The 13673-nt window shown below is 37.2% G+C and overlaps 1 protein-coding gene across 4 annotated transcripts in view; it reads left to right on the plus strand.

Moving 5' to 3' along the window:
* CDK6 (cyclin dependent kinase 6) overlaps positions 1–13673 on the plus strand; it is a 238100-nt gene that overhangs the window by 54391 nt on the left and 170036 nt on the right. For all 4 annotated transcript variants that reach the window (XM_025378782.1, XM_025378784.1, XM_025378783.1 and 1 more), the window contains one exon: positions 10126–10261. In XM_025378782.1, the coding sequence (XP_025234567.1) occupies positions 10126–10261 (136 nt within the window). The remainder of the gene's footprint in view (positions 1–10125; positions 10262–13673) is intronic.

A 13673-nucleotide genomic window follows, 5' to 3' on the forward strand; every position in this document is an offset into this window, starting at 1 on the left:
TACCATCTCATACAGTTGTTAGGATTTTTTAATTAGTAAATACAATATTTTAGTGTTTGAGTCTTCATTTAACAGCAGTTACAGAATGTGGCTTACTCAGAATGCCACACTTTCCTAATGACATCTCGAAGTATCCTCACTTTTACTTTATTTTACTTTGACTTTTCCCTAAGTTATAATGTAGAAAAGTTTCATTTATTCAATAAATATTTATTGGACACCTGCTATGTATCAGACACAGCTGTGGGTGCCATTGGGAATTGAAAGAAAAGAATAAGCAAAACACAAACAGGCACCACCAGTTTAAGGCTATCTTCAGTTTGCTAATCTGTCATCTTTGACCTGCCAGTAGGGCTTGGGACTTGCGTTCCCCTCACCGCATTCTCTCACCAAATGCCACAGGTTTTGGGGTCTCTCAATCCATTCACTCTTGTTAGGCCCTTATTTTGTCCATCATATTTATTTTTATGAAGTGGCTGATTGTAAGTAACTGTTAAGGAAAGAATAGAAGTTCATCATATCTAGTTGGAGACCTCAAGAGGTAAACAGTGCCCCATTCCTGACCTATAGCTGAGGTTGGTGAGTTGTTCTTTATTCTAATCTAGACCTAATAGTTCCTAATTTTCTCCATTGGCAGGTTTCTTCTTTTTGTAGAGTTGACTGTATTCTCTTTGAACTTCCAAAACTGCTTTGTATTGGAACTGGCCTCATCAGACGTATCAACTGATTATCGTTTAGTTGCCTACTGGAAACAGCTATTGTTTAGCTGTTTTCTTTCTCTTGTCTTTGGGGAGATAATGATCCACATGGTTAGTGACTCGGAGTTCACTTATCAAGCATTTTGCCCCTGCTACCATTCTCTTCCCTGCAAGACAACAAATCGCATTTTATGATATGCCTTCTTTGTGGCAGCTCTAAAGCAATATTTTTCTTTTTCCCATAATCACATGTAGTTAGCATAACAGAGTGATGCTACAGCCTTACTCTTCGCTCTGCCTTTCATTCAGATGAAATGCATTAGCAATTTGAAGAATTGTGTTTGATGATGTAGACGTGCCTGTAGTGCTTGCTGTAGGACTATGGAAGAAGTTAGAATTCTGTTATTTAATGTCCAGTTCAGGAATTTATCTTGAATGAGGAGAGCTGTACATAGGCATCCCATATACCCATTAAGCCATCCTAAATAGCTTGTTTCAGGCCCAGCAATAGTACATCAGTTCTGTTGCTGATCGTGTGGTAGGAATGTGTTTCCATATACATAGTTTCACTGTTTGCTCTATTTTCAAAATTTACTGTAGTGCAAGAGTCACATCTTGTAAACTTGCCTAGGGGATTCCCTTTCCACATGTAAAACATTTTTTGGTTAACAGATTCAGAAGATATTAACTCATAGAGCCACAGTGCCAGGTCTATATAGATAGAAGGTGAAACTGGATTAATAGCAACTCTAAAGATGGAAAGAAGATAAACGATGAAATTTTCTTATGAATACTCTCTTAAAGGCTATAGGAATAAAATGATTTAGTAAATAAGTGATGTTGACTTTGCCTTCCCATGTCAGATAATAGCAGCCATAAACTTAACAGTTAAATACAAAGGATTTCTCTGCTCTTGAGTTGGTTTGACATCCCTGTCCTTTTCCACTTTTCAGCAGCAGCTAGTGGGAAAGGGGTTGTTTAATTGAAGACTTCAGGAGAACACACCTCTACACACTGGATTCCACCTTTAAATTAATTGAACCCTGTATCTTTGTATTATTTTTAAGTTCTTCTTTTTTCTCCTTGCTTCCTCTTACCATTGAGTTCTTTTCTACTCTAGGTTTTATATTCCTGTTTATGATAACCTTGTCTGCCTGTCTTCTTCCTTCTGTGCTTTTCTCCATCCAATGTCTCTGTGGTCAGACCAGGAACCTCAAGTAGGGTCTGAGAGGAAGCTGCCTGGCTCCTTGGGAAGGATGAATTAATCTGGTTCTCTGCGGTCGGCTACTTTTGCCCAGTGGACATGCGAATGGAGGAGCCATTTAAGGTGAATAGACTGCCAGCCAAGTCAGAGAACTGGGACAGTCACTTTGAGGACACTGCTACTTCTTTTGTGCTTGAGCTTCCCTCATTGTATCTACTCTGTAAGACGTATTTGAGGCCAGATATTGATGTTTTTAATTCATTTAATCATTTCAAAATATTTATAGATGTCTTCGGACAATTTTTTGTTGCAAGTAATAAAAACCTAACTCAAGCTGGATAAGCAAAACACTGACTTTAGTGACTCACATAATTAATAAATCCAGGGGTAGATCAAACACAGTGGGCCCAGATGTGTAAATAATGTCTTCCGGAATCTCTTGCCCACTGTCCCTTGTTCTGGCCGTCTTCTGCATCCCATAGTAGGTTCACTAAAATGGTGGCAAAGACAGCCATCAGTAGCTGCAGGCTGAGATTTTGCCAGTTTGATAATCCCAGTAAAAGAGAGTTTTACTCTCCCAGAAGTCTTAGCAAAATTTCTGGGACTGATTCTCATGCTCCTGCCCACCTCTGAATCGTTCATCGTCACTCAATCCAGGCTTATTCACATGCCATCCCTGGGCCCCTGCTGTTAAAACCAGATTGCCAGATTCTAGGACAGGAGTAGTTCCTCAACAGAAAATAAGGGTGGGCTTCCAGGAGAGGTAAATGGATGGAAAGGCAGAGACCATCTGTGGTTTACTTAATAGGATGTAGAATGAATTTACTTTGATGTGATATATAAAGTTATACACTGTTTATAGAATTTATTTGGTACTAATACATAGCCATATATCATTACCTGCATTTTTACTTCTAAGTCTTCTTTCCCACAACTAGATAGTAAAGCTTTTAAAAACAATACCTGTCATATCTATTGGAAACTCTAAAACTGAGTATAGCACCTGCACGTGGTAGATGCTGGTAAATGTTTATGGGTGCTGCTGAAATCGCAGTTTGCTTCTAGCAGCATGCACGTTATTGTTGGTGGCAAATACTCCTGGAGCTATACCATTCGGTGCTGGTTGAGAATAAGTGCACACAGAGTCCATATTTAATGAGCAAAACAGAGAATACAGTGGCCCATATCCAGCAGTGTAGGGCTAGTGAGATGTGGGAACGTAAATTTGCTGCATACAAGCCCTAGCCACAGAATATGCTTCATGCACTTAAGAGGAGGAGATTAGATATTTAAAATAATTCTTCTCGATTCCAAATACTGGCTCTAGTTCAAATAAAATTTTGTTGTGGCCCTTAGGTAGCTGTGCCAGACATCTCTCAGCTCTTGAACTATTTGATGTCCAAACATTCAAGGGAATGGGGGGAAAAAAAGTGACCGGAAAAAAATCCTCATAGAACTTCCTGTGAACGGGTCAAAGTTTAATCACAGCAAATAATACAGATTTCCCTTTTATTGTAACCACAATAGAAAGGCAGGGCTTGTGTTTACAAAGCATGTTGTTTGGGAGACCTTTGTAAATTGTAATCTTTGGAAATCTCAAACCTATTGGATGTAATCCCATCCATTAGATGAAGGCAACTTGCCTATGCAATAGTTCCAGAAGAGCAAGTTAAATTGAGAACATGAACAGGAAGTAGTCATTAAGAATTACAATGGGTAGGATGCAGAGTTAATTCACAGAGATATTTTGTTATTAGATAATTACATCACTAGGACAGCTGGAAAGCTGAGTGCTGTGCTGGACTGCAAGCCTTGTTCTCTGCCCTGCAGCTGGCGGGTCAGGACAATAGAGACAGCAAGAGAACTTACTTTGTGGGAGAGTTAGGGGCTTGGCCAACTTAATTGTGAAATGATAACGACCTATCTGCCTTTTTTGGATTGCATTTTGCACAGCTAAACTGAATGCATAGCTTTAGTTAATGCTGATAACCAGTTTGCACTTTTACTTTTTGAACATTCACTTGGATCACATTATGCTAAGCTCTAATGGACAAATATTTAATGGTAATTTTCCTTTCCTTTAAAAGTCATCTGAGATATTTTGTTCATATTCAGTACTTTGTGATTACATTTTTCTTATGGAACTGCTGTCATGTAAGTCTTGAAATGGTATTTTTGTCAGGTTACAGATCATCTAGCAAAAAAAAAAAAAGGGGGATTTAGAAAGTCTTAAAATGTTGGTCAATGTAAGGAATCATGCAGTTGAAGTTATTTTCTAGTTTTTTTTTGAGGCGGAGTCTCGCTCTGTCACCCAGGCTGGAGTGCAGTGGCACAATCTCGGCTCACTGCAAACTCCACCTCCCAGGTTCATGCCATTCTCCTGCCTCAGCCTCCTGAGTAGCTGGGACTACAGGTGCCCACCACCATGCCCAGCTAATTTTTTTTGTATTTTTAATAGAGACGGGGTTTCACCATGTTAGCCAGGATGGTCTCGATCTCCTGACGTCATGATCCGCCTGCCTCAGCCTCCCAAAGTGCTGGGATTACAGGCATGAGCCACCACCTCCAGTCTGTTTTCCAGTTTTTACATTCAAATGTTCAGATCTGTCTGACTCTTTTGTTTTACAAGTATAAGAGTTCTAGGTAGCCTAGCCACATTCCTTATTGATTTATATAAATATATTACAGATTGTTTATCTCTAGCCAAATACCAGGGATTTTAATTCATGTTTAGCTCAGTTGTTTTATATGAAACTCATTTGTTATATTAAAGTTTCTGGCCAGGCACGATGGCTCATGCTTGTAATCCCAGCACTTTGGGAGGCCAAGGCAGGCGGATCACTTGAGGTCAGGAGTTCGAGGCCAGCCTGGCCAACATGGTGAAACCCATCCTTACTAAAAATATAAAAATTAACCAGGCATGGTGGCATGTGCCTGTAGTCCCAGCTACTCGGGAGGCTGAGGTAGGAGAATCACTTGTACCCAGGAGGTTGCAGTGAGCCGAGATTGTACCACTGCACTCCAGCCTGGGCAACAGAGTGAGACTCCATCTTACAAAATAAATAAATAAATAAAAGTAAAGTTTCTGTTTTCTCTGTATTACCCACCAAAGTGACTATTATTTGATTTGGGGCAATTCCAGAGGGAGTCATTATAGACAGAAAAGCATCATAAATATTAAATTCTAACATTTCTAAGATTAATGTTTACAACCGTTGATTCAAAATGCATTTCCTACGCATTGTGACTAATGTAACTGTTAATTTTTACTACAATAATGTTTGCTAACCGTTAATCAGACATAATTTAAGTCAGACAAAATTTCATGGTTTAGTGAAGAGCAATATTTCCCCAGATGTCTTCCATGGAGTACTGGGTCTGTAGGATGTGGGTGATGGCTAGCCAGCACTGGAGCCAAAAAAGAGAGTATCTTACAGGCATCCTTAGGACTTTGATGTCCCTTAATGCCATTTGTGAATGTCTTGAGGAGTCTCTAATATGCTCCATTTCCCAAATGAAGTTAGAAATTAAAAAGGATTATTTCCTTGAACCTGGAGGAGTCACTTCTACCTAATACCGTTTTTTAAGAGTATGCAAGTATATACATTAAAATTTACATGAAAATGTTCTGCTCTATGGACTGTTACACATCTCTTTAAAATTTCATGTTTTAAAAACTACAGATTGAAATGAGTGCTTTTTCTCTAAGGTTTATTATTTAGGACAATTAATAGTGGCTTCAGTGAGCTCACCTTTCCTATCTTGAGCATCCACTGAGACTGAGGCCTGGAGTCCAGTTGCTGCAGGTGGCATCAATGAGTCTTAATATTTTGAAGAGAGCAGTATAACTCTGAGGAAAGCAACCTGGGTGGGTTAGATGTTATTTTTAAATTGTGTCATGCGAAGAGTGCTTGAAAACGGTTTCAGTGAGATGAAGCAACAGGGCATACTGCCAGGGTTGTTAGGTAACTTCTAAGACAACGGTCTAGGGGGCAGATGACTTTTTGTTTCAGCAGTGTTTTAGGATCACTTTATTCTCCAGTTATGCCCCCATCAGAATTTTTTTTCTTGTGGAAATTACTATAATATCGTTTATGTATATGATAAACTATAAATGCAGTAAGAACTGGAGTTACTAAAATTACTATTAATTCCAGGTAGTGGTAAGCAATGTAATTTTTTCACTAAATGTATTAATTATAATGCGAAATATTTGTAAAGTAATGTTTCAGAAACACAACTGAAGTGGTCATAGTATGAAACAGCTCTGTGTTTGTATTTGACTTTAGGGACATGCCATTTTTGGTTCACTGCTCTTTTACTTTATTACAAAAATACAAGGTGCAGATATAAAGAAAGTTGGAGATTGTGGAACTCCATTTTCTTCTTCAATAGGAAGAAAAGAGTGAAGTTGTCCAAGTATGTGGATTTAATATCAATAAACTGGCTTTAAAAAGCCTGTGAATAATTGTAGTTATCTTGAATTTTCAAGCCAAAAGAACTGTTTTGATAAACTTTCCACATATTAAATCCATGCATGATAGCAATCATATTTTTAGAGTGTGGAACTTATTATGATTTATGGTACTATCTTTAATAAATCTGTTAGGAATTTTTACTTTATTGGAATAATTTTCCAGAATAAGTAACATTAGGGGAAAATACTAAGTTTAGGAATGGATATTAAAACTTAAACACCAGAATGTTGGAAGTAGATAAATGTGAGGAAAAAATTTTCAGTGGATTCTGGTTAATTTCAATGGAGTTGTGTGACTCACCCCAAACTGCCCATAATTAAAAAGAAGTGTGCATCTGGCTATGAAGTGTGTGTAGTTGTTGGTGTTCTGTTTTTTGACCTGCCAGATGTAACCTAATTACAGTAGTGGGGTATTTTTTTTGGTGTTTTTTGTTGTTGTTTATTTGTTTGTTTTTAGTTTCCTTTAAAATTTAGTATAGATTCACAGAGAAATACCAAATGTGGGGTCCATAAAGCCCAGAAATGCAGTAGGATGACATGGTGAACCAGCAAGGCATTAAAAGTTTAGCAGAGGTCCTAGGACTACAACCAACAAGGGATGTGAAGGACCTCTTTAAGGAAAACTACAAACCAGTGCTCAAGGAAATAAGAGAGGACACAAACAAATGGAAAAACATTCCATGCTCGTGGACACAAAGACTCAGTATTGTGAAAATGGCCATACTGCCTAAAGTAATTTATACATTCAGTGCTATCCCCATCAAGCTGCCATTGACTTTCTTCACAGAATTAGAAAAAAATACTTTAAATTTCATAAGGAACCAAAAAAGAGCCCATATAGCCAAGACAATCCTAAGCAAAAAGAACAAAGCTGGAGGCATCATGCTACCTGACTTCAAAGTAGACTACAAGGCTACAATAACCAAAACAGCATGGTACTGGTACCAAAACAAATATATAGACCAATGGAACAAAACAGAAGCCTCAGAAATAATGCCACATGGCCGGGCATGGTGGCTCACACCTGTAATCCCAACACTTTAGGAGGCTGAGGTGGGCAGATCTCCTGAGGTCGGGAGTTCCGAGACCAGTCTGACCAACATGAAATAACCCTGTCTCTACTAAAAATACAAAATTAGCTGGGCATGGTGGCCCATGCCTGCAATCCCAGCCACTCAGGTGTGAGTAGTACTCGGGTGAGGCAGGAGAATTGCTTGAACCTGGGAGGCGGAGGTTGTGGTGAGCCAAGATGGTACCATTGCGCTCCAGCCTGGGCAACAGGAGCGAAACTCCATCACCAAAAAATAAAGAAAAACAAGAAAGAATGCCACATATCTACAACCATCTGATCTTTGACAAACCTGACAAAAACAAGCAATGGGGAAATGATACCCTATTTAATAAATGATGTTGGGAAAACTGGCTAGCCATATGCAGAAAACCGAAATTGGACCCCTTCCTTACACCTTATACAAAAATTAATTCAAGGTGGATTAAAGACTTAAACGTAAGACCTAAAACCATAAAAACCCTAGAATACCTAGGCAATACCATTCAGGACAGAAGCATGGGCAAAGACTTCATGACTAAAACAACAAAAACAATGGCAACAAAAGCCAAAATTGACAAATGGGATCTAATTAAACTAAAGAGCTTCTGCACAGCAGAAGAAACTATCATCAGTGAACAGGCAACCTACAGAATGGGAGAACATTTTTGCAATCTGTCCATCTGACAGAGGGCTAATATCCAGAATCTACAGGGAACTTAAAACAAATTTACAAGAAAGAAACAACCCCATCAAAAAGTGGGTGAAGGATATGAACAGACACTTCTCAAAAGAAGACATTTATGTGGCCAACAAACATATGTAAAAAGAGCTCATCATCACTGGTCATTAGAGAAATGCAAGTCGAAACCACAATGAGATACCATCTCCTGCCAGTTTGAATGGCAATCATTAAAAAGTCAGGAAACAACAGATGCTGGAGAGGATGTGGAGAAACAGGAATGCTTTTACGCTGTTGGTGAGAGTGTAAATTAGTTCAACCATTGTGGAAGACAGTGTGGCAATTCCTCAAGGATCTAGAACCAGAAATACCATTTGATCTAGCAATCCCATTACTGAGTATATACCCAAAGGATTCTAAATCATTCTACTATAAAGACACATGCACACATATGTTTATTGCAGCACTGTTCACAATAGCAAAGACTTGGAACCAACCCAAATGCCCATCAGTGATAGACTGGATAAAGAAAATGTGGCACATATACATCGTGGACTACTATGCAGCTATAAAAAAGGATGTGAGTTCATGCCCTTTGCAGGGACATGGGTGAAGCTGGAAGCCATCATTGTAGCAAATTAACAAAGGAACAGAAAACCAAACACCACATGTTCTCACTCATAAGTGGGAGTTGAACAATGAGAACACATGGACATAGGGAGGGGAACATCACACACCAGGGCCTGTTGGGGGTGGGAGGGAGGTGCGGTTAGGGGAGAGATAGCATTAGGAGAAATACCTAATGTAGATGACGGTTGAAGGGTGCAGCAAACCACCATAGCACATGTATACCTGTGTAACAAACCTGCACATTCTGCACATGTATCCCAGAACTTAAAATATAATTTTTAAAAATTAAGGGAGGTAATATATAAGCAGCATAATTGATAGTCAACCCTGTGCATTAGTTATTGGACTCTATGCACATTTATAGTTAGTTTCTTTGAAGAAGGCATTTATTCAATTTTTTTAAAAAAATTAAAGAAAGTAATATGAATAGTATTTTATTAGCTTTTTCTTAGTATTTATATTACATTCTTGTTAAGAAATGTACCTACAGCTTATTTATGGGTAGTTTAATTCTTCAAACATTTGTTGAGAATCTGTTGTGCTAAATAGTGTACTTTGGTTGAAACTAAAGGAAATTTTGTCCTTTGGCTTGAATATTCTTTTGACTCCTGAAGGCTTAGTTTTTAAAACTTAAATTTCAACTTATTTTAAGATTTTTATGGAAGAAACTGGATTCACCCATCCAAAATATTTGTTAATCTGTTGCTTTATTATTTAAGGGCAATATAGTTTACCAATACAGGTCCCCCTACCCCCGAAAAAGAAAATGTTTAAATTTCACAATGTTGATTAACATGGCTTTGGAATTTTAAAAACTAAGAATGTGTGCCCTTTCCAGGGAATGATTTGACTCAGCAGGATAAGGGCTGTCTTAGAAATAAACTAAAAATTTCTCCATATTCCATCATATTTGTTTTCACAGATGTGGTTGTGACACCTTAAATTCCAGGAAAATCTTGATTACAGCCTTCAGCTCTCCAGAGGATGCTCAATCTATCTCTAATAATTCTCAAACTGTGAGCTAAGAAGAAATATATTTTGCCTAGACATCAAGTTTTTGAAATTATCCCCATTGGCAAGTTCTATCTAAGGTCTTAACTAAGAAAACTCTCCAAGCGTTCTTGTGCTCCAATGGCGTTGTTTTCTCATTGTTACTATAGATGTTCTCGTGCTTAACCACACACTCTGAGTTCCCCTCTCCTGAACTTCATATTTTTATTAAAGTATCAGATCTCATTTGGTATTTTTACATATGATCGTAAGAAATTATCAACACTGGCCTTTTGTTTTTTCTATTATGAGACCAAATTGAGCAATATGTATAAAACACACAGGTTACTTCTTTGCTTATTGCCACCTACTTAACCTCTTTGTTTTTTCTTCTAGGTTGTTTGATGTGTGCACAGTGTCACGAACAGACAGAGAAACCAAACTAACTTTAGTGTTTGAACATGTCGATCAAGACTTGACCACTTACTTGGATAAAGTTCCAGAGCCTGGAGTGCCCACTGAAACCATAAAGGTATCAAGAATCATCTTCATGTCTTATCAGGCAGTCGACTATTACAGTATGTTAAGCAGTGGCTTTCATTCCTTATGAAAATTTCCAGAATTATGACTTTTAGAATTCAGTATATAGTTTAAAAAATCAAAGAAAATCTTCAAAGATTGGGATATATTCCAGTTCATCAACTAAGTGAGATGTTCAAAATACGGACATATGTATTCTAGTTAGTTAATTTTAGAATTAAGTGGAAAGAAAAACCTTTAGTTCTAATGCATATTAAAATTATTTAAAAATATCTATTTGTACATTGTCAGACCTTAGAAAACATAGTTTAGTAAGTGTAGCTCAGTCTCTCTCTGATGGTTCATTGTCTATGAAGGACATAATTTGAGCATTATTCATGAGCACATTGTGTTTTATGACAACACAACCAATGCTGTGTGAATCTGAAATACTACTTATTAGGTCCTCCTTCTTTCTTCATTTTTCTTATTCATAAAACGTTTATAGGGAAGCCTAAGTAACCAGATACTATGCCAAACTTCTGGGATTCGAAGATGATTGAGCCATGCTTTCTACCCTTAGAGGTCAGTAAACTAGATGCAGTGTATTGACTAGAAGTTCTTCCTACCTTTAAGTCTAATGGAAAATGCTACTGATACAGTTTTTGTTGTTATTTGCATTCTGCTTAACTGAACTTGGTAGATCTTTTAGATTTATGCACCTCATGTGCGGGTCTTCATGAAAACCTTTTTGTCTGTGTGAATTAGGTAGCTTAGTTAAACAGACTCCTGCCTTATCATTCATTGTTTTGAAATGAGTTATAGAATTCACCATCATTCTAGATAGAAGTTAATAACAAAAAATAGTTTATCTTCTCAACAGAATAAGAAATGTCTTTAGTGATAGCTAAATGACGTTCTCACATACTGATATTTAGAATTTGACATATTGAATAATTTATTCCTTTTGTTTTAGATTAATATTCTGTTTTTTTCCCATGTGGCTCTCATTAAAGAATCTGGTGCTTAACAATAGTCCCATTTTTTCCTGAGCAGTTTCAAGGACATTAAGGCCCTCTAAATGTAGGTATGCCTGATAGTTACCTGTTCTTGACCATCTTCTATCTCTGCACCCTTCTTTCCTCTGGCATTCTATTCTACCCCTGAAGCTTTAGTTCTCTTATGAGTTTGTCAGAAACCCCGTGTTCAGCATGCAGAGCGGGGCATAGTCCTTTTTCTTACACAGTTTTCTAGCCAAATTGGACTGCTCACCATTCTCTTAGTATGATCTGTGATTTTCCACTTTGGTGGCCTTCCTTCTCATGCCATTTCTTTTGCTCCTTCTCACCAAGCTATCTACCTAAATTTTTCAAGTGCCGTCTCAAATGCCATTTGATCAACTCTTATAGCTGGATGTAATCTCATGTGCCTTATAACACTTGTTCTACGTATCTCTACCTTTTTATCTTGTTTTCTACCTTTAATTGGGATTTTTTAATGTACAGATCTCATGTATTCAATCATCCTCATGTCCTGACAGTGTCTTACACAATGATTTATACACATAGTTACTAAGTAAATAAGACACATTGTCATACTTTATTTAGATATAAGTATTTTCAAAATTATTTTTAAAATGACTTTCAAAGGCTAAGACTATCAAAATAATCATTGATGTTTTCTGATACATTTCTAAGTTCAAAGTTATTTGGGGAGTGTCTTTTTTTTTTAAACAGACAGATGAGGCAACCATGTATTTTATATCTTACATTACCACCTGCATAGATCTTTTGAGCACTGCATTAAATTCTCTTAGGATATTGGAGGAATCATTTGCAAAGGCATCTGTGCAGTTAAAATGTTGATAAGCCAGAGTGGTTCACTAGACTCAAGTTTGATCGGGCGCGAGTAGAAATTAAGTGGAATGGGGGGGATCTCAAGGGTGAGGGTGGAGGGGCAAGCAGGATAGAAAAAGATACAGGCAGAATGGTGGTCACCAAAGTAGGAAAGGGGAGGAGAAGATGGCGGGGCAGCTGCTGAGCCAAGATGGAGCTGGAGGCTTGCTAGAAGGAGGTGATTGTTGCCAGAAGCTCTTGAACAAGGTGACATTAAAAGTTAAATGTTTTTTTCTGAGCTTTTTGTCTATCTCCAGGAAAGGGAATGTCACTTCATTCCGTGTTAAACAGGAGATTGTCCTGGAGGCTGTTAAATTTCTTCAGCCATTAACATCAACACCCCTTGATCCAAATAGGCAGATAAGAGGTGGAGTTGGGGGCAAGGGCCTCTAGTTATTGAAGGTTTGTGGCTAATGGTGTATTGATGTTTTCATAGTAAACTAAACCATAGTCAAATGAAATATTTCAGGCAGTTAACTTATATGTTAGTGGTTAATTGAACATTTTTTGCTAACTTAAAAGCTAATTAGAAGACTCTTTTATCTTCATTCTTAATTTTTTAAAAAAAATTCTGAACTATACTAACCTACTTTCTTTCCTTATTAAATATATGATTTTTTAAAAAATAATTTGAGTGTGATGCTTTAAGGTCATTGTTGAAAACTTGAATAATCATTTAAAAGCATAATAAAACCATCAAATAGATAGTTTTAGGCTGAATGTATAACTGATACAAAATTATTTTTAACCAACACTTGTATCTTTTTTTTCTGTGATTAACTTGCTTTTAAGAATTGGAATGCAGAATAAACAGCTGCTAAGTGGGAGAATCTGAATTCTGGTTAATTGAAATTTTAAAGCACACAACCAGAGAACAGAAATATTTTGTTGTTATATAGGCTCATTTATGGGAAGTCTTAATAACTAGATCAGGCAAATATTGTTGTTATGAACAACCTATTGGGAACACAGAAATTGATTCTTTATATAGAATGCTGTGTTGTAATAAGAGCTTCTCTGACTATACTTGTACAGATATGTATTGAATATTCACTCTGCATGGAGGGTTCTGTGCTAGGCAGTTCAGGGACACAAAATTGAATTAGGCGTGAGAAAGAGAGGACCTGCCCTGAAGGACCGTTAGAGTATAGAAGAAGAGATAAAATGCAAACACAAACATGTGGTACATGTTCTGTATGGTTATTTAAGTAGTTTAGGGGTATTTTCAAGTAAAGAACAGACTAATATATGAGTAAGCATGATCTATATTGTGCCAAACTGTTCTTTAAATACTTAAATTTAAATTACTTTTCAAAGGATCCAAATCATAGATATTAATATTGACATTGTCTTGCATAGATTAGAACAAATCATGTTGTTAAATAATTATACATAAGATATTTTATTTTTATTTATTTATTTGAGACAGAGTCTTGCTCTGTCGCCAGGCTGGAGTGCAGTGGTGTGATCTCGACTCACTGCAACCTCTGCCTCCCGGGTTCAAGTGGTTCTCCTGCCTCAGCCTCCTTA

Source organism: Theropithecus gelada, chromosome 3 (genome assembly GCF_003255815.1).
Source record: "Theropithecus gelada isolate Dixy chromosome 3, Tgel_1.0, whole genome shotgun sequence".
NCBI classification, from domain to species: Eukaryota; Metazoa; Chordata; class Mammalia; order Primates; family Cercopithecidae; genus Theropithecus; species Theropithecus gelada.